This window comes from Centroberyx gerrardi, chromosome 7 (genome assembly GCF_048128805.1).
Source record: "Centroberyx gerrardi isolate f3 chromosome 7, fCenGer3.hap1.cur.20231027, whole genome shotgun sequence".
Lineage (NCBI taxonomy): Eukaryota > Metazoa > Chordata > Actinopteri > Beryciformes > Berycidae > Centroberyx > Centroberyx gerrardi.
Window position 1 is genome coordinate 16274430 of NC_136003.1, and position 25466 is coordinate 16299895.

General features: G+C 43.3%; 4 protein-coding genes across 5 annotated transcripts; all 4 read right to left on the reverse strand.

Moving 5' to 3' along the window:
* Positions 1-188: 188 nt before the first annotated feature.
* aimp2 (aminoacyl tRNA synthetase complex interacting multifunctional protein 2) lies at positions 189-3911 on the reverse strand. Of its 2 annotated transcripts, none has more exons than XM_071921230.2 (4): positions 3779-3911; positions 2805-3017; positions 2115-2349; positions 189-1165 (listed from the first exon to the last, which is right to left on the reverse strand). In XM_071921230.2, the coding sequence occupies exons 1-4, from the start codon at positions 3791-3793 to the stop codon at positions 777-779; spliced, it is 852 nt and encodes a 283-aa protein (XP_071777331.1). In that variant the 5' UTR covers positions 3794-3911; the 3' UTR covers positions 189-776. The 2 variants fall into 2 exon arrangements, with proteins under 2 accessions (XP_071777331.1, XP_071777330.1); XM_071921229.2 differs by having other exon boundaries at positions 3665-3911.
* A 7304-nt stretch (positions 3912-11215) lies between these two features.
* On the reverse strand, positions 11216-14785 carry pvalb8 (parvalbumin 8). The gene is made up of 5 exons (XM_071921190.2): positions 14630-14785; positions 14005-14072; positions 13143-13275; positions 12140-12249; positions 11216-11512 (listed from the first exon to the last, which is right to left on the reverse strand). The coding sequence occupies exons 2-5, from the start codon at positions 14063-14065 to the stop codon at positions 11487-11489; spliced, it is 330 nt and encodes a 109-aa protein (XP_071777291.1). The 5' UTR covers positions 14066-14072; positions 14630-14785; the 3' UTR covers positions 11216-11486.
* Positions 14786-18695: 3910 nt separating this feature from the next.
* Positions 18696-20736, reverse strand: LOC139928636 (parvalbumin alpha-like). The gene is made up of 5 exons (XM_071921252.2): positions 20693-20736; positions 19935-20004; positions 19668-19800; positions 19090-19199; positions 18696-18982 (listed from the first exon to the last, which is right to left on the reverse strand). Exons 2-5 carry the CDS (start codon positions 19996-19998, stop codon positions 18957-18959), a joined length of 333 nt encoding a protein of 110 aa, XP_071777353.1. The 5' UTR covers positions 19999-20004; positions 20693-20736; the 3' UTR covers positions 18696-18956.
* Positions 20737-22434: 1698 nt separating this feature from the next.
* Positions 22435-25125, reverse strand: LOC139928627 (parvalbumin alpha-like). The gene is made up of 5 exons (XM_071921242.1): positions 25051-25125; positions 24000-24068; positions 23569-23701; positions 23008-23117; positions 22435-22702 (listed from the first exon to the last, which is right to left on the reverse strand). Exons 2-5 carry the CDS (start codon positions 24058-24060, stop codon positions 22677-22679), a joined length of 330 nt encoding a protein of 109 aa, XP_071777343.1. The 5' UTR covers positions 24061-24068; positions 25051-25125; the 3' UTR covers positions 22435-22676.
* Between the last annotated feature and the right edge of the window lie 341 nt (positions 25126-25466).

The window sequence follows — 25466 nt, forward strand, 5'->3', positions numbered from 1 at the left end:
TCCAGGCTCCCTATGACCCTCAATAGGATAAGCCAGCAAAGACAAACAATGGATGAATAGATGACAGTATAATTGGAAATTGCCATTTCAAATTGTAAATGTCTATCCTGCCACCTGTTGGACACATAGAGGTACACTTCAGATCAGTTGTATCAGGTGTAGTTACTTGAGATAAATAAGGGTTTAAGTAGCTTTGATCCAAAGTGGAAGTTTTAATGATTTAAGAAAAATCACGGTACAAAGTATTACTTTTTCATACTGCACATATCACAACAGTAGGTCCTGCTTGCATCACATTTCCACTGTTCAGTTTGAAAACGATTTGTAATACCCACGACCACACACTAACACACAGCATCTAGAACAGGATCGTATTAGGCACAAAGTGGGTGGAAGATGTACAGTGTGTGTGTGTGTGTGACTAACAGCATTTGTTGTTACCCTTGACTTGATTCATAACCAAGGCCCTGTCTCTGCAGTCCTCTCATGCTTCCTTCCTCAGAAAAATAGCCTAGAATCCCTTTTGTTATATAAAAGCAGCATGGTGGAAACAAATACTATTAAGTTACTTTAACCCTCAACCATATTGCTTCCACTGAGTCTTTGTCAGTTCAGTGCCAGATTCCGATAAGGAGGGAAGCATTAGAAGGCATTCCAGACATGGCCCGTATCTTTCAATATTTTCAATGCCCTTCTCTCACTTTCTGTAAGCACAAAGCTGGAGCTAGGGTAGGACACCCATCTGGGGCAGGCGTCTGGTCCCGGGACAGCCCCGGTCACTGTAGCAGGGGCTTGGCGGGGCTGAAGTGACCCAGGTTGTCACAGGCCTTGAGCCAGCGCTGGACGTTGGCGGGGGCGGAGGAGGCCGGTCCGCTCTGCAGCACGCAGCAGTAGCAGGCAATGTCGGCCAGCGAGAGCTCGGGCCCGGCCAGCCACGTGTCACGGCCCAGGGCGCCGTTGAGGGCACGGAGCACGGCGGCCCGCTCCTTGGCGCTGCCCTCGGCCAGCTGAAAGAAGGCCGTGTCCACCCAGCTGTCCACCAGCGTGGCAAGGGCCGGGTCGCTGGGGTAGGGAGCCAGCAGGCGGAAGAGGAAGCGCGCCACATTGGCCTCACCCTCGATGGGGCACATGTTCTGGACGCTGAACTTCATCTGCAGTTTGGGGACTGTGGAACGGGCAGAAGAGAGAGTAAGGCAGGAGAGAAACGTGCCTAGTGGTAAACAAGGACACCTTCAGAAGACTTTACAAATTATTATTGAATGGAGTATGGGCATAATGCCTGTCTAAGTTAGAATGCAAGGACCTGTACTAAGGTGACCCACCTGTCATCACATTAGGGCCGCAAGGAATACTTGATCAATTCTAAAACTATTTTTTTAATTGAAAAATTGTTTTGGTTTTCGAACTACATTTATATTATGATTCGCCCCCAATCCCCTTTATAGGTAATCCGTCATTAACTTAAACAGTAAGAATAAGAATCACCTCCATGGATACATTTAATGAAATCAATCGGCTTGCTTGGCTGCAGTAAGAACAGTAGCAAACACCCCACTGCATCCACAGTACAAGTCCAGATTAGATAAATTAAAAACTAAAGTAATTGATAGTTGCAGCACCTACATCACATCCACCAAAATAGCCAAGACACTTAATTTCTCAGTCTGAGTGTGGCCTCTTGTTATTTTCAATTACAGTTATTACCATTTGTTGTTCTTGGAATGTGACTAGCTGAAAGGTATTTTAATTAGTTCCATAATCTTACAACAATAACCACAAGGCAGTGCACCGCCTAGTCACTTTCACTTTCACAAGGAATTACTTTTAAATTAAAACACCCCATCTGCTGTTTATTTAACTGTTTTTAAAGGATGATGTAGCACCATCATATAAAATTGATAATGCCATCGGGGTCGAGGTATAACATAGATTCTGATTCATCAGCAGTGCAGCAATCTTCCGGCGTGGCACTCCCTCAAGCATTACTGCTTAACTTCTCTTCTATTTCACTTTCAGCCTTCTCATTTCTCTCTCACTCATTCATACATTCCTTGTCCTCTCTCCATCCCCTAACCCCTGCTGTTTGTCCTCCTCTGTCCTCCCTGTGGCCTTACCATCTTTCCATATGAGGGTGAAGCCCAGCTGGAAGCGATGGCGGACGTAGCTGTCCACATGGCGCGGACCCAGGCAGGACAGGAGCTGTGGGGGCACATTGGACACGGAGGAGTGGATGTGGACGGTGGAGAGCACCCGGTAGCGCTGGCAGAGCAGCCCGTGGAGCACCAGCAGGGTCAGGGGAGGCTGTGCCGGGTTGGCGTTGATGACGATGTCGCGGAGAGCGCCGAGGTCCTGTGGCAGAGAGAGGGACGGACATACAGTGAGCAAGGACGGGAATGGATCTGGGATGCGGTACCCAAGTTTCTGGGGATAAATACTGTATTAGAACATATATTTATGAAGGTAAATGCAGCCTGCAACAAAAATAGTCTGAAAACGCGCCCTGATATCTGCCAGATAAATTCCAACTGGAGCCGGTTGTGCTTGTTTATCCTGTATCTGTTGCTCCTTAACAGTCAATTATAATGGGTGTGATGTTGACAACGTTTAGGAAAGACTGCTACTACCAGGTAGATATAGCAATAATAAATATTTAAACTGCAAATGTGACAGTGCTTCGTCTTCAACATTTTCTGTGCATGGTTCACGCTCAGAAATGTTAGCATTTCTGATTAACGACGACTCATGTATCTGTGACTCCAGTTATGCAAGTGCAGGATCGTGGCCAGTCGTGGTGCATCTCCCACCTTGCCCAGTAGTGCGTCGAGGTCTGCGGTCCCTCTGAAGGTTGTGGAGCTGGGGCTGTGGGAGCAGAGGCTGCTGCTGAGGTCCAGGTCGGCATCTGGGGTGGTCACCGTCTTGGCCAGGCCCTCCACAGCTGCCTTCAGCTCATACAGTTTCCGCATGATCTCATCCTGCCGGGCCTCCAGGGCTTTGACCGCTGGGTCCACCTCGCCATTCTGGAGACAGAGAGAGAATTGCTCAGGTTGAATGAAACCACAAATGGGTAAAAACAAGTAACTTTTACAAGGGTTAGCATAATATAAAGACAGCATTGGAAAGTTATCCAGCATATCCCCAGTTTACTGATCTAGGGATTGTCCCCAAACTACAAACACACACACTCTCACACACATACAAACAATGGGTGACATATCTGTCACAGCAAAGAATCATGCAGTTCGATTATTGTTAGACAGGCAAAGTCAACAAAAGGTCCTGCTATTGCTCAAGTGTCACCATATAATATTAGTATGCCAAATAATAATAATACCTTTATTTATACAGCACTTTTCAACAGTTACAAAGTGCTTCACAAAAGATAAGACAAAAGTAGAGAACACAAGGCATAATAATAATAATACAAGGCATAGAAGGAGGGATGCGGTGACATTGCATCATCCAGAAGTAAACCGATGAATTGCTCTGTCCTGACATGCTAAGTTAGCTAACTTAGCTAGCTTGGCTGGAGACTGTTAACACGCTGGGCGGATATATCGCCACTATGTGAGCAACACAAGATGAACTATGGGCGACGGCGTGAGGAAGATACAAGTGAATCTGTTGCTAAATTGACCTTGTCAAGATAAAATCAGTTAACAGTTACCTGAAGCGCATGTTCGGAGGTGCAGCTGCTCCCGTGCTGCGCGTGGATATTTGGTAACTTGTACATGCACGTTGGCAAATCAACCTTTATGTCACCCCCACAGATGGGCTTTACCTGGTACATGGGCATGGTGGCGGACGGCTAGTGCCCTCTGACAGATAAAAAAATTAAAAACAATATCCCAGCAACAGCTGACTTCTGGGGCTGAACCTTGACAGACAGCAGCAGCAGCAGCAGCAGCAGCAGCACTAGCCACACAGATCCACACACCGGAAGGAGGCCGCGCGTGACGCCACATCCGCTGAAAGTGAAAAGGAGCTTGATTTAACTGCACATGTAGCTTGGTGCTGAATGTTAGAAAACGTATTACATTATTATTGTAATGTAATGCAAAGGTCCTGAAATCATTCAGATGATTTCACAAAATGTCACCTTTCACTCTGCAAGTATCATCCCAAATACACTAGAGGGCACCACAGCATCATATCTCACATCCTATCCTGTCCTGTCCCTAAAAACCAGGCTGTTCGAGGTCAGGGGTCAGATACATAAGCAGGTTATCTTAGAATCAGGAGTGGGTTCTACTGATCTGTTGTATGAACATGAGAGCTGAAAACTACAAAAAATGTCCATCAAATAATTGTACCTTGTATTCAGTCTTAAAATCATATTTTTCTTAATACTATTAAAATAATCTGCCAATTCTAATCTAGAATCTGCTGATTTGCCAGTGATAAAATGTAACTTTTGCTTTTCAATACAATTAACTGTGTTTCGAGCCTAATTTTATCCAGGTTGATTGTTTGTTCTTTCACAAAAGTAGGATGTTAGGACAAGATACAAGATTACTAATTATAATACTCTACTACATTATTTAATGATGTAGGTATTTTCAAAAGATTGATATCTAATTTTTGAACTCTTCATTTGAACCCTGTCTGCGTGTGTGTGTGTGTGTGTGTGTGTGTGTGTGTGTGTGTGTGTGTGTGTGTGTGTGAGTGTGTGTGTGTGTGTGTGTGTGTGTGTGTGACTGCATTCCTGTATACTCATGTGCCAGCCATAAGGAACTGAAGGGCAGTGTCACCTGTCTACTATGACAACTTAGTTGGCTCTTTTTAATAATGCTGAGGCCATGGGGCTTTGTGTGCGTGTGTGCGTGTATGTGTGTGTGTGTGTGTGTGTGTGTGTGTGTGTGTGTGTGTGTGTGTGTGTGTGTGTGTGTGAGTTAGGGCTGCAAATAATGATTATTTTCATCATTGATTGATCTATCGATTATTTTTTCAATGAATCAATCAATCATTTAGTCTATAAAATGTCAAAAATAATGACGGATAAGGATACAGCAGATAAAACTCAGGACTTATGTGCTCAACTGTCTCTGGGCATTTTCACAGCCTACCACTCCACTCCAGTCCTACTGCTTGCTAACCAAATGACAATGACTTCCCAACAGTGTATGGCAAATGGAGTCTGTAGTCTGCAGTGGAGATGCACATAGAAGTGCAGTAGGGTTTGCCAGCCATCTGTCTGTCTGCTTTCTGTTTTGTGTTTCCTCGTGTCTAGTGCCTGCCTTTTAAGTGACCAAAGGAGATACACAAAGACACATTTAAAATCTGACTGGCCAGGTCCTACTTCCAACAGCCATTCCACAACTTTCTCGTCCGCCAGTCGGAATCAATTAATTCAGTCAATTGTACCCAAAGTGATTCAATCGAGAGAGATCTTTGGACCGAATCAGACCTGGCAACGCAATCCTACACCTACAGGAAGCACTTGAAGAGGCCGCGACTCAGCCTGATACCAAGCACTTCTCCTTTGACATGTCCCCTTGCGTTCACCTTCCTCTCTGTCACCTCCCTGTCAGAGGGATTGGCTTCGTAATGTTACACACTTGATCCACATCCTCCCCACTCCGTCCACCGCATAGCAGGACAGAAACAGTGAGAGAGAGAGAGAGAGAGACGACTACGACAAGAGATTTAATTAAAATGTACAATTGAGTTTGGTGTTCCAACAGCTTGTTAACCCTGAATAATTCACTGTTCGCTGAGGTCCGGGAGGAGAGAGAGAGAGAGAGGGGGGGAAGGGAGGGGGGCAAACTACAGCCAAACTAGCAGCACTGTTGAGGTAATCGTCAGATCTGATAGCCAGACTGAGACCTGGGCTAGAAACTGAGACTGGGGGGTTGAAACCTGACAGTGCACAATAGTTCTCTAAATCATGTAGGAACGGGGGAAACAGAGTCTGTCACGCTGGGGTGGGGGGTGGGGGTTGGGGGGTGCAGAGCATCATAGGCAGGCACAGTCTTACTGGGTCACTGACAGACAAACAGGCAGTGAACAGACAGAAGGCAAGGGATGCTTCGCTTACAGTTAATTGCGTCTTCAACACAGTTCATTGAGTAAATTGCCGCGAGAAATACAGGTTCAGTGTAGTTATTGAAAGTGGATCTGGCTCACTTTGATGATTGATGCAACACTTGAGATGATAGTGTGTAGGAGGCTCTTGATCTTGTTGGACATAAATTCACAGGAAGGGGGGAGGAATTTATCATAATACTGGGGAATATTTAATTTATGGGTGTGCAGTTTATACAGCTAAGAAGACTAAGGGCACATCCTTATTTATATTGACAACCTGTAAAATATGGTATTAAAAGGTGAAGGAAAATAAAAGGACAAGAATAATACAAAATACATGAACACAAGAGAAACATATCAGTAAATAGCAGCAGTCAGAACAGATGTTGACATTGATCAGTGAAGACATCCTCCAGCACGTTGATGAAAATGTTTATACAAACAAAGTTATGTATGTTTAGGACATTTTTAGGGGCAGAGACTTGGAGGGTATTTTCTGATGATTGGGCTTATGAAATTATATATTGAGATTCCTGATACACATCTTTCAATTCAAGCAGCCAGCACATACACACTCCACATATTCCACTACTTGGGCATTTATGGACGTTGTACGTTTTTTACACAATCTCCATCCGGTCACAGTCTTTGGTAGTTTTTCCATTCCCAACCCAACCAGACAGTGTGCCTCCATTATCCAGCCAGTCAAAGTAGGTGGGGCCTGGACGACTCTGGCCATCTTATCTGATGGTGCCTTCTCATTTGGAAAAGTCTCCAAAGTGCCTGTCTACCTCTCCGCGACAGCCATTACTCAGTCTGAGGGTGTGTCAGCACAGGCAACACCTGCTCAGGGCTTTAGGTGGGGTGTGGCGCTAACCCTAAGTTCAAATTGCAAACTCGCATTAGTCTGTTTAATGAACACAGCTCAACGTATATGTGAAAACCTATCAATTATCATACATCCAAACAACAGGCTCAGGCCAGGGTGGAAATTGATTTTGAGAAATCTCCCTCGCACGAACACCCTGCGCGTATCAATAGGAATGGCCATTGATATGTGCATAGCCTATCATTCTTTAATGAAGGGCAGCTACACACAGACATCATAAGCAGAGGCGCAGGACTAATGCTTGTTGGGGAACAGAGGCAGTGCTGTCAGCCCCTGCATTATGAATAGAGTTCCTGCGCTCATGAGCTCACAAAGCCCATTCAGTCATCCTAACACGCCAGTTAAATCTTTTACGACGTTCCTCCCTGTTCAGACTATCAGGTGGCACATCGCTGATCCCTCAGGGCTCCGAAAGACGGAGAATGAATCAAAATATGATCAGTGTTTGTTGTCCCAGACTGTGCTGTATGAACAGTCGAAATCTGAATGGTTTAGCCTCCCGTTTCCCGCTTTGCCCCACCACATCAATTTGTTATCAGTTGAAGAAGATGGGGTGCACATTAAAGTTTCACACAGACTTAATAAGTAAGGTGAGCCTGACACTCCTTTCTTGGTATGAGTTTTTGGTGACAATGAAGCGAGGGCATCAATTATTGAAGTGCCAAGAGACAAGCAGAGTAGGCATATGTGTCCATCCTAGAAGGCCTATCCAGTCCTGTTGCATGATAATAGTGTTCAGTGTTTTTGTTAGAATTAATTCAGCAAAAATGGACAGAAATGTGCAGTTCTCCATCCATAAAAGTATATTCCCAATGGGCTATAAGCTGAAAGGGAAAGGCAGATTTCTATCCTGTGTTGTCCATGCTGTAGGTGCTTGGGATGCAGCGTATTACTTTATGAACACTTTTTGCAGCACCTCCAAGATTTGGTATGTTACACTGAATACCAGGTTAAGTTAAGTTAAGTTAAGTTAAGTTTATCAAACAACAGACACATCTCTTCAGATGCATGATGCGTTTCCGGTTCCTTGCTTACCTGGATCACTGCCTATATAATAGTAAATCCTTGTTACATACGCTGCATCATAATGTTTCAATCTGTCTGTTTTGTCTGTCTTTAATTTGGTCTAATGTTAACTGTTCATGAGAGAGACAAATTAACCTAAAACCTGCTGTCCCAGTTCACCTATTGTCTGAACATGGCAAAACTGCAATGTGAAAGGGGCTGATTTCTAATATGCAGAAACAAACGTGACATTTATTTTGTTATTGGAAATATTTATTTTTCACAATGGGAAGTTTATCAACATGACATGTCAACAAGCAACTGCACTTTTTTAAACAATTAACAATACTTATAAAAGTATTCCATTACTAGTCCTAGTCATTTTCATTTCATGGAAAATTGTGACCATCATGGCAAACCTCCTCTCCATTACCTCAGAAATTACATTTTGCAATACAAGTCTACTACATAATTTACCACATTACTTGAATTCACCCTACAACTACTGAAAATGATGTGGACACTGTTACACATGTACTTGTGTTTTTTTGGGCTTCAACAGAATATACAAAGGCACCCTGCATCTAATGATACATCAGAGGCCCTTTTTGTATATTGTGTCAATTACACTGAGTAACAAATAGCAATTTTAGCCTCTTGACATAATAATAGACAACAAGCACTGCCCTTTAAGGCCAATAGATGAGACAGCATCATCAACTGATCCATGTTCACCTTGTCATTTTTCTCACATTCGCACTGTCTGTGTCTATCAGGGCTGCTGAGTGTTGTTGTCCTGTCACAGAGACACAACGACTCTAACGTCACTCTCTCTCTCTCTCTCTCTCTCTCTCTGTCTCTCTCTCTCTCCCTCTCTTTCTCTCTCCGTCTCTGCCCTTGAGCCCAGGTAATCTGCTTGTCACATTATCTTGCAGTGCGCAGCAGTCAGCGTCGACTTGTTGGCTCACATTTCCTTCCTGTTTACCAATCGCCGCTCCTGACCCGCAGGGGTCACGGCTCCATTGTGTGTCCCCTGGCTTGTGTTACCCATTGGCTTCCCCAACCTTGTCCCGCCTCGACCAGGTCCACTCCTCCCCCCGTTCTCTCTCCTCTCCCCCGCGTCTGCAGAGCTGAGGGTCAGAGACTGAAACGTCAGATGTGGACGGATGATGACCTCATCGATGCTCTGTCTCTCAGCGCTCCTGCAATGTTTGTCTGTTGGATGGACAGTCTCTTGGCCTGTTGCTTTGTCTGCCATTTTGTCCTTAAATGTATTTGAGTAACTAAAATCTGCATATCATCACTTCTGCATATACACTTACCTCTGCACTCTGTCTCTTTCAGGCTCTCAGTTTCACTTTACTGGGTACTTGACCTTACATTTGACTGTAAATATTTCTGGCTTAGTCCCATTGCTGCACTTTGATTGCAATGGTGTTCATCCATCATCTACATTGGTATTAAACACATTCTGGGAGGCATCATCCATTTGTCAGTATTCAGAATTCAGCGGCTTTGGGACATCCAAAACCCCTGTGTGGCATACACAGGGGTTTTGGATGTCCCAAAGCTGCTGCACCAGGTAGACAGAGCCAAATCCATCCAGGGTGATACAAACATATAAATTAAGTACAATTATGCCCATTTCCTTGATTTATTGTCTTACGTGGTTACTGATATTTGCATATAAAATGGTTTAGAAACAAGAATGGCTTTTAGCTCAGAAAAAGGTCTAAAGAATTCAACATATTGGTATTATTTTGTTGTGCCAGTGGATTTTGCAATATGATGCAACACACAGCGCCTTGCCACAGGTACAGTATGGGCGTGGTCGAAGAGGCAATACTCTTTAAACCTCTATGATTATCATGGCACACCATGTGAATTGAGCAGCATTAGGTATTACTTCACATCCTACATTTGGGACCATGACCTTATGCTAATGCCAGGGTTTGCTCCGAGGAGCAGGTGTCAGCTGTAATAGTCAGGTTCTCACTATAATATACAGATATTTGAAATGATGCTAAGGTGCCACCTCCAGAAGAGCGTGTGGCACTCTGTATTTTGGCTCCTCTAGTGGGTGGGTGAAGGGGGAGGTGGTTGTTAGTTTTAATCTCATGAATCCTGTAAGTGCAGAGAGTGAGCAAACTGCATTCCATTTACAGGAAAGTCTCATGGATGGAGGAGGGCAGAGCTGCTGCATGGTCACACTGTTGATGATGCTGTTGTAATATATTGTGATCTATTCTATATAGATGTTCTCTGTCAAGGGGAGATCTACAAGGGAATACATGTAGGGCCTATCCTGAGCTGGGATTCTGCAGTGTTTGCATTTCCTACTGTACATCACACACACACACACACGCACATTAATTTACCCTGATATGAATGAGTATGTCAATGTACATACAGTATGTGTGACAGTGTGTGTGCATGCGTGCGTGTGTGTATATGAGTGAGTGTGTGAGTATTTGCATGGGTGTGTGTCTGTGTCTGATCGTGTTTGTGTTTTGTGTGTTCATTTGTGTGTGTGTGTGTATGTGTGTGTGTGTGCGTGTGTGTGTGTGTGTGTGTTGTTGCCCCAGCCTGAGCAGCACTAAGGTTCAGCTGGGTTTATTTACAAAGCTGAGGTCAGGTGTCACTCGATCCAGCCGCGGTGACACTCAGGTGGTCATCAAGGTCACCTCCACTGCTCTCTCCCTGCTCTAGCTCTATGGCTCTCTAAACACACACACACACACACACACACACTTGTATACACACACAGACAGAAACTCTGTGTTTGCAGGACATGTCCCACTTCTCCTCTCAACTGATACCATGCTGCCTGACATTCAATCTCATTTATTAGTGGATTAGATAAGGTTAAGTGAAGATTAAAGGAAACCTCAGAACTGTAAGGAAAATGGACTCTGTGTGTGTGTGTGTGTGTGTGTGTGTGTGTGTGTGTGCACATGCATGTGGAGGCATGTGTACATCTGGTTCAGTGTTTGCATGCACACATGTACAGTAAGTGTGGATACACACTTCCTCTATATGCTCCATGGTTAATTACACTTTCATCTTGTGCACATGAGACATTAGTGAGAAGCTTCAGTGTGTCAAGAATCATGTTTTGTTATATTCCTCCTTATGCAACTTCCTCCCTCAAGACTTAACTAGCAACATATTATACAGAGTTAAGGTGTTAATGCCATTTCACACTGTGTCATCTCAAACCATCTCTGAGTAAAGGCCAGTAGATTAAGATGAAAATAATTACACTTGAGTTAAAATCATGAGAAACAGCAAGCAGACTTGGGTTTTATTCATTTATTTTCTCAGTAATTTGGTAAATGGTACATTTATTTGGGCAATACAGCATTATGTTCTGTCTAAAACATATGAAAAAGCCAACTAAAAACATGGTGAGAAAGTGGATGTCTGTGGACTGGAGCGAGTCTTGCAAAATAAAAAGAATCGAAAGGTTTTATCTAACCAGATGGAAAGGTGACCAATGCTAAACTAATAGAGTCCTTGTAGCGGTGGGATGGGGGGAGCAGACAGAGTTGGAGAGGAGTCCAGCTGTTTAGGACAGGACCATGGCCTGGAATTCTGTGGACAGAAGAAACTGCATTAGAGATATGATTTGTGCTTTTTTCACCTCTTCTGTCTGACATCTGCCTCAATACAACTCTATAATACATGATACAAGATACCTAGACACAATAATAATATACTGTAAAGCGACAAGACAAAGAGCTAGTATTGTGAGTCTGAATTTCAATTGCACTGTTGCATTGTCAAATTAATAGCATGTCATTGACAACATTTGTCAAATCAAGGAAATAATTCACAAATCTCTAAGCTCAAGTTCTTTGTCATTGTACAGCTGCCATCTTTTATGTGCCTGCTGAATTTAATCCTGCTGAAGGTAATGCAGGATAGAGGTGGTATATAGGGATTTGATGATGGTGACTATGATGGCTACTTGGTGGCTACAATAATGTGGAACTGAAATATTTAACTGTCCCTCTTGTGTCATCCTTATTTTTGAAAATGTCCTAAATGGCTCTGACAAATGCACTGAACCCCATACTGATCCAGGAATACAGCAATGCAGGTCAATATGCATTCTCATTGGATATGTGTTCTTTCTCTCCAAAACACACACACACACACACACACACACACACACAGCTTGCATATCCACAGAATGGGTATATAAAATAGGTATCTCACCATCTGCTCCAATCCTGCCATCACTGTCATCATCGGCAGCACACAGGAAGGCCTTGGTCTCTGTGTCGGTCAGAACGCGGGCGCCAGGAGTAAACCTCTGGAGGAAGAACCTGGGACACACACAGCACCAGGGTTAGGGTTAGTTACACAGCTACAGATAATAACACTCCCAGTCAGTGTTGTTCCTTACTTACAGCAGGCTAATTCACCAGAGAGAGAGAGAGCTAGCCCCGGGATCTAACACAGAGGTCCAGTCAGTTCTCATCCTCACATTTTACACAAGACAAAAAACCTAAATGCACACAGGTGATAGCAAAGCCTGTGATGTAAAATGAGTAATAGGAAAGAATTTGAATTTCGCTGTCTATCAAGTCACTTGTCTAAGCCTTATCAAGCTTTGGTGCTGAATGATGTTGCTGTACAGAATATGACCCCCTGTGAGGGGCTAATGTCTAATAATCCAGATCGATCAAATGAATGATGTTGGTGATGTTGATACAGCAAAATCTTGCACAAGTTTACAGTATTGCTAAGACTAGTAGTATCCAGTAGGCTTTCATCTCGTATCTGTTATGTTATCAAAAGTGGTAAATAAAAAGGTGGGTGAACTATGACCTCCAGTAGGTGATCATCATAAGGTAAACAACCACCAATAAAAACAAAAGTCAATCATATTTTCAGAAAAGCATTAAATTCTGTTCTTTAAGACTGTCTTCATATAACTTACATCAGTTTGATACTCCTTACGCTTTGACTTTATGTCATACATTTTTTGTCAGCCCAAAACATTTTAGGCGGGCTTCCCCTCCACTACATCACTGATCTAACTATATGATAATGAATAAATATGAATGGAAATCGTGTCCAGCCACACAAAGTTGGTTGTCTTCCAGGAGGTCATCTGACACAAATCTCTCCGCCAGTTGGAACAACTGACAAAAAACGTCCACTGGCCCGTTAGTACAGAATAATCCAGGGCAAAACAACAAGCCTGCCCACTCACTTGAGCTCTTCCTCCTCGATGAAGCCGCTGCCATCGTTGTCCAGGATGCCGAAAACCTTCTTCACATCCTGGGGGCTCTTCTTGGTCAGACCACACAGCTGGAAGAACTTCTTGGGGCAGAAGGAGTCCGGTGCTGGAGGCGAAAGAGAGAGGAGGGGAAACGACATGAGGCGGGGCTGCACGTTTAAAATGAGTACTCTTTAAAATGTTTTCTTTTTTTAAACTAACACTTGCTGATCGACCAAATTGGATATAAATTTAAATTAGAATGAGTCACGCGAGTCTAGTTTGGAGTTTGTCATAATGATGCGAGGCTCAGGGGCGTCAGTCCACTACAGTAAAACCACTGGCAGAGTCACTGTAGGATAATATCATTTTCTGGAGACAAGTGGATCAATGACTGCTGACTGAAAAGATATTATTATTTGGTCAGTGTGATAAATGATTATAGGTCACCAGACGCACATAGCTTGGAGACAGCATTGGTCCTGTTGTTAGATATATAAAGTTTCCAGATTTCCAGATAGACTTCAGACAATTTTACTCGATGTTTGCCTTCCATTGTAATATTAAAACTACAAGATCAAATTTGGACTCACTTGAGTTTATGGCAAGTGCCCAATTGACGCCCATGAAATCTCTGAGCTAAGATTTATCCCGGGCTGAGTGCCTTTTCAGGCTTGGGCCTATGCCTCTACTACAACTGTATCTTTTCACATTTTGACATTTGCAATACCACTACAGTATCCTACAGAGCGGAGGTACTCTGGTCCTTGTTAGGGCTGCGCAGCCTCCAATTTCTACTGTATAGAAAAAAAAATGTAATGAAGAAAGCAATAATGATATTAGTGGAAGACGATACCTTGGCAGTCCTTGATAGCACTGTCGATGGCATCAGCGGAAAGGATAGATGAGAGCGACATTTTAATCCTGTCAGAGGAACAACCATAGTGAATTATTAACACATTTAGCCAGGTACAGTAGCAAACCTTCTAACTTGACACTGAGCAAAGGTGTTCAGGTGACAATATTATTTCTCAGCAGTCAGTGCGGTGAGGGCCAGGAGAGCACAGTGGCGTTTTACATATTGATTGTCAATAAATCCTCTCTCAGTTCTGTATGAAAGTCAAAATATTCGCCCAGAACTGTCCCAACAAAACAGTATATCCAGTTATTGTTGCAACTACAGATAGTACAGTATCCATTCTCCCCTTGCCTATAGAGTCAATACTGTCACCTTACGCAAAGAAGTTCTCTCTTTCTCCTTTTACGCATGCAATTACTTCACCTGCCATGTAGGTAGATCGCCTTTGAACTGCTCTAAAGTCGGTGTAAACGACATACATGAGAGAAATGACTAATATACACTCCTAGGAGCCAGAGAATCCGACTCACATCTACAAAATGATTTTAAACCAGTAAGAAAGCAGTTACTTCCCACCGAGGCGACGAGGTAAAGCCTGTCCTGATTCCACACTGCAACTTACCGCGTTGAGGTTTTTGCCCGGTCGGTGATCCAGCAGAGAGGTAAGGCTATGTGGTGACTGGTGTCCGTCAAGGCGGATTTATATAGGTCTGATTGCAGTGACAATGGGGATTGCTTGAGTTACCTGTCTGTGGATCAAATTCTAACTGCCCGCCCCTGATCCAATTTCTCAGCTAACTAATTAACCTTTACTATTTATAACGCCCAGGGGCAGAGAGATTGGACCGTCGACATCTGTAACGCCCTTGTAAATAGCAAATTAAGAAAAAAAAAAAAAAAAAAGTTCATTCTTTCTATCCACCACTCCCTCCTTTCAACCCAACCCTCCTCCTCCTCTCACCTCTATAATTATATAGTACAGTAAATGCAGGGAAGCAGTAATGTAACTGCAATCTCTCTCTCTCCTTCTCTCTCTCTCTCCTTGTACCCCCCCCTCCTTCTCCATGCAGATATCCCTTTACAGGCAGCAGTCCCAAAAGGAGCACATCTGAGCCACATCCCACTGCAAACGTGCCCCTATCATTACATTTGAGGTAAATTATGGGAAATAAAAAGTCAGCTGACATTGAACCTTATACTGTGTCCTTGTCAGTTTGTTTTAGCCTGACAAAAGGAGCATGGGCTTGATGTGTTGGTGACTTCCCCCGGTTTTAAAAAATTAGTGTGAGATCATTGAGTCAGCGAAGAGGTCAGCCCATACATGACAGAGGCTCACAACCTTCTGTGTGTCTGCTACTGGCATTCTGGGGCGCTTAACCTGCCCAAATCTGCCACATTGCCCTGGACTTAACACATCTGCCCAAATGTGCTCCCTTGCCCTGCTGCCACATGCAGGCTCACAACAGATGGGGGTCAGATTATCCCCTCCCAAATCTAATATAACCCCCCATCACACACACACATAATCGCATGCTCATCACGGAATGTCATGGACGTTGATGCTTTAACCTTCTCGCTGTCTCACACCGCACAGCAGCAGCCCAGCTATTGCTTTGTCAACTGTGCTGATTAAGGGACCCGAGGTCACCCTCTCCTGTCGCTGTCCCGTCCCGCCGTGATGATTCGGCATCATGGACAGTGTCAGTATTCAAATGCACCTGTTTAAACAGAGGTTTTTGGTGGAGGAAGGGGTGGCGTTGTGTCCACAGAGGTCATGCAGGCCCTGACACACCGGAGCTGAGCTTTGGCTTTCATGTCTGTCTGTCTCTGTCTGTCTGTCTGTCTGTCTGTCTGTCTGTCCATTTGTAGAGTGACCAATGCAGGTTGCCTGTTCAGAGGACATTCATTGCCCCCAGTGGATCTGACACACAAACAAATTCAAGGGTCGTTAAGCATATTCCTGGGAGTTTGTTCACTGCAGCAGGTTTAAAGGAAGGTTATTTCTCACTACTGGACAATGAGGTAAGGTTAGTTGAAGGTGTGCATATGCAGCTGCACGTGTGTGTGTGTGTGTGTGTGTGTGTGTGTGTGAGAGAGAGAGAGAGAGAGAGATCACTGACTTAAATGTCTTTTGTGCAAACACATTACACACACACACACACTCTTAATGGTGGAACAATATCAAACCACAATTCTGGATGGACAGACAGCCTGAATCAGTGGTTTTCCACATGCCAAAGTACATAACACTGTAGTTATACTATATCATTGGCATACTTCATTAGTCTATATAGCCTATATATGTCTTGACAGAGAGAGAGAGAGAGAGAGAGAGAGAGAGAGAGAGAGATCACTGACTTAAATGTCTTTTGTGTAAACACATTAAAAGAATAATCCTTTGTTCCTTTTCACAGACCAGCCCAGTGGTGTTTATTTGAAAACAGGAGGGTTTTTACTACTCTCCTGACAACTGTGTGAGCTGCAGTAACTGGAGCCTTCGATCTGCCACCTGACTCTTTGAGGGATATCCTTGAATATGCCCACAGCCAGGGGGGCCGACCAGACAGGGACAGGCAGGCAGGCACAGCAACTGCCAGCAGTAAAACTCAGCTACTGTAAGCGCGCGTGCACGTGTGGGGCACGCGCGACTCTTGGCAGTGTTGTGGCTCTCGTGCGCGTCAGCTGGCGAGCGTGAACATATATGTATATATACGTATACAGCGGGTAGTGTTAGCGCGTTTGCCGTGTCATGCTATGTGCATAAAGGTCGACTGGTGTGAACATTATTTAAACGCGTGATTTGTCCAGGTGGAATACGGATATTTTCACATAATCAAGTTACATCGAATTTAGTTTTGGTGCGTATAGGCCTATAGGTGCGCAGCTCCATAGGAAACGAATTGTGCCTTTAGAGCCTGTGCTCTATAGGATAAAACGAATCAGTATTTCTGTTTCTGTTTTACTTTTGCTCACATTACTGTTGATATGCTGTAGTTATTTCGAAAGAAATTTAACCAACAAAAATGAGCAGGTGCTTTGCGCATGCAACCTCTCCAAGTATTTTACGCACGGGTCACGCACAGTGTTTTCTTTTTGTTTCATTCACTGGCAGCTTCCTGGTGTCTTTCATTATTGAATAAAAGCTTGTATCTCAGGTTGTTTGTCATTGTCAACCTTCCCTAACCCTTATCCATCTGAACCCGGTGCCAACTTGTTAATGGGGCCCCTGAACAAGCGATGTCCGATAGTTTTCTTTGAGGTTCCTCTGTTGAAGGTAAGACTCCAGAGCAGATAGAGAGAAACTCAATCATCTCCTCCAGGCTCTGCGTGAAAAAGAGACTGAGGACACCGGATCGAGAGCAGCGGTGCGGCTTTACCCACAGCCGGTGCATGATGTCATGCGCCATGTTGATACCTGGCCGCCTATACAGTTACTGGGCGATCATTTATTCATTTACATTTGCTAATGTTCTTTACAAGCCTCACTCCTGGACATATAGGCTGGCTGAAGGGATGATCCCCCCCTCATTGTCCCGGGAGCCTGGTGCGGACAAAGGGGAGGCTCCGTAACTGCTGTCTTCTTGGAAATAAAACATCTATGCACAGGATTTACTTATACAGTTTTCAGCCCGTCCCTCTGCACCGCAAATATGTTCTTCATGTCAATTAGTCTCATATTCAGTCTTAAAATCTTCTTGAAAGGATAAAATGAACTGAAATGAATAAAAAATAAATTAAATCAATCAATCAATTGGGTGAGATAATTCCACTTGTTTCCAATGCAATTTCACATTTTTGCGTATTTTTTCCAGAAACGAGCGTCAGTAACTAGAAGCAAGGCACAGTAAGGCGGATCGGTCTGATCCGCCTTACTGTGCCTTGCTTCAAGTTACTGACGCTCGTTTCTGGAAAATGTATCTGGAAAATGATTGAAGAAAACTCTTTAAACCAGTTGATTTGGAAATTAGTGAAATTATCTGCCCGATTACAGATTTTTAAAATTGTTTTAAGAAAAATCTGATTTTAAAACTCAAAGATGACATGTTGAGATGGATGATTTTTGCAGTGTACATTTTTTAAAACGTTCATATTTTTTTTTATGTCGTTTTACTACATGGGCCAGTGTTTTCACGTCCTATGCTACAGGCTAATGAGTATCCCTATGACGTGAATAATGTCAATGTCATCTAATCACATGTCTGAAAAGCTTGAAACGAATGGATGTGTCGACAGAACTGTTGCCACGCTGGTATTTGTCTGTCCGGTGCATCTGTCCAAACTATACTGACAATGGATTTGCCACCATCTAGAGGCTCTAGAGGGAAACGCATCTCTCTCTCTCTCTCTCTCTCTCTCTCTCAAGACATATATAGGCTATATAGACTAATAAAGTATGCCAATGATATAGTATAACTACAGTGTTATGTACTTTGGCATGTGGAAAACCACTGATTCAGGCTGTCTGTCCATCCAGAATTGTGGTTTGATATTGTTCCACCATTAAGAGTGTCTGTGTGTGTGTGTGTGTTTGAGAGAGATAGATAGAGAGAGAGAGAGAGAGAGAGAGAGAGAGAGAGAGAGAGAGAGAATGCACGTGAATTTTTCCTATATGTGGCAGGTGTTCGTGACATGAAAGGGCGTCAGAGATCAGTGTCTTATGGCATCTATGAGGGAGAACAACTCAATAAGACCGTAGCAAAAGAATATTTATTCTTTTTTATAGTTCGTTCCTGGAAAGTGCATCATAGATTTTACAGTAAGCAAAATTCATATTTAAGACATGAACACAACCGAGCTACATTCACAATCATCATTTTTGGACAGTGTGTTGCATAGGAGGAAACGTCTCGTAAGCAAATGTAGTATAAAAATTATTTATATTCAGATGAAAAGGGGAGGTCGACGTGGGCAATGTTGTTCCATCAGAGCAGGTGTTGGTCAGTTGCCATTTATGCCTTAACCATGGAAGCGAACTCTGCGGGAAGAGGAAAGAAACCGTTAGCCGCCATGTTCAGCTCTGTAGTTTCACTAAAAAGGGCATTTGCTGATCTGCATTACGACATGGATAAAGGAAACTCGTACCATCAACGCCAATCTTGCCGTCACCGTCGGAGTCACCGGCCTTGAGGAAGGTCTTGGTCTCGGCGTCGGTCAGTGCGCGTGCACCTGCGCTGAAGTTCTGCAGGAACAGCCTGTGATTGGACAGAAAAACATTCGCTTATAAACGGATATTTTCGGTTCTTGGCTCTGATTGGCCGAGCCATATTTGAAGGCGTTGTAAAATATCCAATGTAACCGCATAACAGTTAGCCTAATATAAATATTAATGTTAATGCTGGTAGCTATTTATGTGTTGCTGAGCAACCACGTTGTTTAGCCACTGTTCAATTACCGAACAATGGGGCTATAGGCTATCTTAGCAGAACAATAGCCTAACATTTATTAGGCCTGTTTAATTGCTATCGATTAAAAAAATAAAAAATAAAAGATTAAAATTTCCACTCTTTCTTTTAAAATACAATGGTGAGTAAATGCATAAAAAAGCATATGAGCAATACGCCTACTTAAGTTCACCATCATTTAATTAAAGTTAGGACATGGAGTGTGTGTGTGTGTGTGTGTGTGTGTGTGTGATGTCTAGCTCCAGCAGTGTCCCTTACTTCAGCTCATCCTCCTCAATGAAGCCACTCTTGTCCTGGTCAATGACGTAGAAGGCCTTCTTCACTTCTTCGGGGGACTTTCCAGCCAGACCGCAGGACTTGAAGAACGTCACGTGGTTGAATGAGTCGGCGGCTGGACATCATATCACATCGTTTTGAAACACAAACACGTTATAATGGACCACTCCAAACAAAAAGAGAGATGGTGGCCACACACTTTGGTTTTTGTGATTTTGCATCGTAATTAAAAAGACGTGAGGAGCCTACCTTTGCATGCATCCAGGGCTTTAGTGATGTCGGCATCACTCAGTCCTACACCTGCGAAGGCCATTTTGATCTGTACAAATACAAGCAGTTGATTATTAAACTTACGGGATAAATAGCCTACTCTGCCTTGTTAACAATAGCTGGGGAGCCCATAGGCACTTTTCAGCATCGCATACTGAAGCATACTGAAGACTAGGCTATAGCCTAAGTATATGCATCTAATTACAAATAGGCTAGTAGCCTACTACAAGACTGTTCATTTTAATTGTGATTTCAATGTGATTCGCTATATGCATCCTACAAGATGAAATCATCATTTTTGTATTCAAACAACAATTAAGCGCTCAAAAACTTGCATAGCCTAATAAATTATGATTAGCCTGTCGGCAATAAATGTCGGCAATATTTCCAAAGATAAGAAAAATATCTTAGATTTCAGAAAGCCAAAATGCGCATGATTTAATCCACTTCTTATTTGAATGGTAGATATTTGATGCTGCATTTCCAAAGTCCCATTTGAGAGGCTGAAATTGACACGTGCTCCCTATGGCAACTTTAGATGCTGGTGGTTTCAGTCTCTAATCCATTTCTTCATACAGTTGACTCCCATCCCTCGCAAAACCAATCTCATTCTTTGGATGACTGCGATGCTTTGCGGAGTCCTTGTTAAAACGCAATTAAAGCGAGATGCCAAGCCTGATGCTGCGGCTTTGTCTGCATGGGTCCCGGGTTGCTTTGCGTCTTCCATGGAAACTCACCTCTGGTGCCTTTGCTTTGTACAGATGATACAGACAAGAGTTGAGTCGACTGCAGTGATCTTGCCGGTGTTCCTGATGACCTTTTATACTTTCGCTCCATCGAAATCTGAGGCACAAGATAACTGACACCGCCGAGAGGGGGTGGCGAACATTTGTCCTGCAGCCAGAGACCAGGCTATTTTAAGTTTCACAAATGAAGACGCTTAAAAGGTGCGTTTGAAAAAGTCTTTAATATCGCCCAACGCTAAGAATATACACTGCTGAGGAGGACAAATTGGACTGCTGCTGGTAACACACAACCTGGTATTCAAGTCTGTGGGTCGTGAGCACACTGCATTAGAGCTTTGATAGGCTAAGTGGAAGTGATTCTTTATTTTTCCTTTTTTCGTGCAACTTTGTTGAAGTTGGACATAAACTAAGCTATTCACAAATCTACTACAAGTCTACATGGCTATGTTGGGATATTTTGCCAAACATATCTTACTTATGAATTTGATAAATCGATTAGTCTGTAAAAGAAGCCTTCAATGTATTGTCTAGACATGTTGTCCTTTGTCTTGAATACCACTGTCTCTGATAGCCTATAGCCTACCTTACAACTGTAATCGAGCGAGTGTATAGTGTGATATTGTAATTGATAAAGAATGTAACTTTTTACTTTCTGATGTCAAGATACAGGCTATAGCCTGCGGGCGGATTTTATTGATAATTGCCTACTGCATATTTCTTATATCATTCTTGTCATTCTCAACTTCACATGTTTAAAAGCACAAGAAATGTTTTTGCTGTTGAGTAAATCTTTTATAAACTTAAAACAATGTGAAATAGGGACATTCTTAATCCCAGTCGTGCAGATCCACTTCGCAAAGCTCCTGGAGGTGGCAGCACTGTCCTTTGGGAGGAGAGCGGCAGGAGGGGTGAGGTAAACAGCAGACTGCTGTCACAACACTTCTCTCTGTTTTGACCACTAATTGATGGTAACATGCTTATGCTGCCATTTGATAGGCTAAAAGGTTTGCGTTTTGCACTGCAGACATGCAGGTCGTGTACTATAGTTTGTGCAACTAATAGCCTTACATTTTCCCCCTTGAATTGTAATTAGTCTATGATTTGACTGATCAATCAAATTACTTCCGAGGCCAATATCTGTATATATTTTCAAAGGGAATGCGGCTTGCTCCAAATGTGACACACACTAGAAGATGACCATAGGATGATTTGTTAAGACCCCCTCAACCCACCACACATAAAGCTGCATCCTTGCATCCCTGCATTTAGCCCGCTAAAGGTCCTGCTGATGCAACGATGCCTATTCATAGCCCTCCTGTTGCAGTCTGCTTGCCACAGCACTTCGTCCAATTGACCACACTGCAGTTGGTCGGGAGAAAACCCTTGGAGCAGACACCCTAATTGCACTATGTGTGAAAGCAATCCATCGCGAATCCCCCTAGATCCAGGAAGTGTTCAAGCAAAGCCCCAGGGCCTTCCCCACTGTATGTTTGCCAGGTCCTGGCCTAAGACCAGCAAGACTCCCCTTCCCATCTGGCTATTATCAAAACAAGTGCTGGGCAGTTCCATTCAACCATCCCTCATTCCCTCCCTAGCCACACTGGAGCATTCATGAACGCTGGCTGCTGGACACTCAGTTTGTTCCTTTTCATACCATCACACCACAGTTGACCAACGCACAGAGGACTGACCTGAACGAGATGATTTCACACCAAAAGAGTATTTATTCCTGGTTTTTCACTCTTCCTCAAAAGTGCAGAAAGGATGGTACAATTTGCACAAGTCATGTTTCAAAACATATCACACATTTGAGTAAAATTAACATTACACTATGTGTTCAATGTTGAGACATAGTCCGCAGGCAACTCATAAATAAGATATAAAAAATATTCTTTCAGCTGATGATTTACTGAATCTTGCAAGGAGTTCCCTCCATGAGTTCGTTCCATGAAAGTGGATCTTGGTCAATGGAAACTTATGCCTTTACAAGGGCAGCAAACTCTGTGAAAAGTAGATAGAATAAAACTGCCATTAGTATTGAGCAAAATGTATTCAAACTCTTGTCATTAGGGTGGTGTACTCTAGACTAACATTAGTTGGACCCAATTGTCTGACCAAGAATTTGAGACTCTTCAGATATTCAACTGAAAGTATGTGAATACATGTTAAGGAATAAATTGTTATGCAGATCAACCAAGAGTCCAATGCTAATAGGCATCCGAATGAATCTGATATACCTGTGCAAAGTGCTCTGCTAAACAAAAAGATATCTAGGAAAGTGTAATGTATTCAACAAAGAACTCTACCGTCAACGCCGATCTTGCCATCACCATCACTGTCACCAGCGGCGAGGAAAGCCTTGGTCTCTGCGTCAGTGAGTGCTCTGGCGCCAGCGGAGAAGTTCTGCAGGAACAGCCTGATAGGTGTTGGACAAAGGAGCAGGAGTAGAAATCAGGACCATGATACATCTCAGATTGTATTGACTGACCAGTAGTAAAACACTGCAGAATGTGTGATTCTGAAACGATCGTAACACAAAACTGAAATGATTCTGAAATGGAGTCATAAATCCTTCAGGTTTCAATAGACAAGGCCTTAAAGTTGCTGTACACCTAGTCAGTATGCTGTTTTACCTTCAAATTAAAGCCAAGATAAGTCCAAAGTGAAGGGGAAAGACAATAAGCTAACCATTCATCTATTTTTCTGAATTAACTTGGACCACTTTAGGACTTTTCTATTCACATAGGAGACATCAGTGAAATGCCCTGTTGCAATTCACTCAGACACAATACAATGACCTGGGATATGGTGCATATTCTAATTGTTGAGTTTCCATTTGAAGTGTGCATTGATTAAGTGTCCCTTACTTCAGCTCATCCTCCTCAATGAAGCCACTGTTATCCTGGTCAATGATGCCGAAGGCCTTCTTGACCTCATCAGAGGACTTGGCGGCCAGGCCGCATGCCTTGAAGAAGGTCTTGTAGTTGAAGGAGTCAGCAGCTGTAACACATGTTTTAACACCATAAACAGATTAAAGATACAGGCTGCACAAGCACCACACAGGACCAGATACAGGACCTTGGACAGGGACTGAAGGATGTGGAGGGCTAATTGTGGCCGTCAGTGGTGTGTGCCGCATTTTGAAATTGGGAGTTGAGTGTATTCTGATTATTCTGATTCAGTACTCCAGATTGGTTTTGCATTGAAAGTTTATTAAAAGCAAAAAAAACAGGTTTAGGGTCACTGTGTATTGCATTTCTGAATGCATCTCTGCTAATATAGGAGAGACCTATCTTACCTGTGCATCCATCCAGAGCTGCTTTCATTTCAGCATCATTGAGAACACCAGCGAAGGCCATTTTTTAATCTTTGAGATGAGAGAAGAGAATCACATGTTAGTATCAGACAGTGTAAATCCTATTCTACAGTTCTCTTATTGTGACATTTCAAATATCCTCCTGTAGGACAAGCAAGAGTTGCCTGCAGAGAGGGATTTGCATAGAGAGGAAGTTATGTATTTCTCGTAAAGGACAGGTGTTTCCCAGAGTTCTTCCAAGCATCTGGCGCATAACTTTACAGTTGGTCAACATGTATCAGATGGAGCCTTGCGTCAGTCTGCGGGCTCAAATTACGCGCATCAAGTGGATGGCCATGAACGTAATTAGTGTTCAACCACGCTTCCTCTAACGTCTTAACATAATAAAAGACATCATTTATCAGATGTAACTGTTGTCAACATCGTATTGGAAAACAGCTAGAAAAACAAAAATGGCAATATTTTCAGCCACTTGAGGATTCTAACGACTATCACGACTGAACTTGGCCAATTGTTTTGAGATTAATTGCCTTACATTTTCACAGCATCACAGGCAGCATCACCACTCCTGTTTTTATGGGCTAAAGAGATACTCTTCGGCTCCAGATATCTGACCCCAGCACGGGCCTGACTGTGTTTATCGCAACACTTAATGCTGCTAAGGCTCTAAATAGCCTAGATGATGCTCCCACGGGAACATGAATCACTGCCACAAATAAACGATGCAATTAGGAAAACGCAGTGATGACAACAGTGTGATGGCTTTAGATGTTTTTCTTTTTAAATGTCCAGTTATAAGAAAATGTTGGTAACACAGCGAAATTATTATCCACAAACGTTGTTCTTCGGAAAAAAAAAGCCTCATTTGAACTCCTCTCGCACTGAGTGAATGATCCCGTGGTCCATGTAGTACTTTGGCTCCATATCTATCTACAATATTATAGTCCACGGAAATTTCCTGGTCTGAATCCCCTTCCTCCCAGTGTGAGCTGCCAGAAGCCGGCGGCCTGTACGGAGCGCACATCCCACTCACCTTTGAGCTGCGTTGAGGCGAGTGAAAACCGAGGCGGACTGGAGTGAATGTCTGAACCCCGTTTCCCCCTCTCTTATATACCCTAGAGCAACACCATTTACAGAGCTTTGAGTCTCAGTATCAGGTACCAAGATGCATGGGTTTCGAAAAAATGTGTCTAGTAGTCTCAAGCTATTTTTAGGTGAACAAATGAGGATGCTACCATGTGTGCGAAGGCCTATAGCGAGACGTGTGGAAGCGCCTTGAAACCCGAGCGGTCCCAGCGCGCAGTGACATCTCGTCTCAAATTATTTACTAGGCTACATTAACAAACTTTGATCTTGTTGTTTTGGCACTTAGTTAATCAGACAGTGTAAATGAGAGGCGTGGAAGTGATATGAAAGATGCACATAGGCTAAATAGCACATAGGTCACTG

Excerpts from the sequence above, each read along its gene's own strand:
- aimp2 (XM_071921229.2), bottom strand. The coding sequence starts at position 3,793 with ATGCCCATGTACCAGGTAAAGCCCATCTGTGGGGGTGACATAAAGGTT. Across the intron at positions 3,018-3,664 it reads CCTCCGAACATGCGCTTCAG|AATGGCGAGGTGGACCCAGC; the intron begins GTAACTGTTAAC and ends CTCTGTCTCCAG. Across the intron at positions 1,166-2,114 it reads CACCCTCATATGGAAAGATG|TCCCCAAACTGCAGATGAAG; the intron begins GTAAGGCCACAG and ends CCCGTTCCACAG.
- LOC139928627 (XM_071921242.1), bottom strand. The coding sequence starts at position 24,060 with ATGGCCTTCGCTGGTGTTCTCAATGATGCTGAAATGAAAGCAGCTCTG. Across the intron at positions 23,702-23,999 it reads AGCTCTGGATGGATGCACAG|CTGCTGACTCCTTCAACTAC; the intron begins GTAAGATAGGTC and ends CATGTGTTACAG. Across the intron at positions 22,703-23,007 it reads TGGCAAGATCGGCGTTGACG|AGTTTGCTGCCCTTGTAAAG; the intron begins GTAGAGTTCTTT and ends TACTTTTCACAG.
- pvalb8 (XM_071921190.2), bottom strand. The coding sequence starts at position 14,065 with ATGTCGCTCTCATCTATCCTTTCCGCTGATGCCATCGACAGTGCTATC. Across the intron at positions 13,276-14,004 it reads TGCTATCAAGGACTGCCAAG|CACCGGACTCCTTCTGCCCC; the intron begins GTATCGTCTTCC and ends TTTCGCCTCCAG. Across the intron at positions 11,513-12,139 it reads TGGCAGGATTGGAGCAGATG|AATTCCAGGCCATGGTCCTG; the intron begins GTGAGATACCTA and ends TTCTGTCCACAG.
- LOC139928636 (XM_071921252.2), bottom strand. The coding sequence starts at position 19,998 with ATGGCCTTCGCAGGTGTAGGACTGAGTGATGCCGACATCACTAAAGCC. Across the intron at positions 19,801-19,934 it reads AGCCCTGGATGCATGCAAAG|CCGCCGACTCATTCAACCAC; the intron begins GTAGGCTCCTCA and ends TATGATGTCCAG. Across the intron at positions 18,983-19,089 it reads CGGCAAGATTGGCGTTGATG|AGTTCGCTTCCATGGTTAAG; the intron begins GTACGAGTTTCC and ends CTCTTCCCGCAG.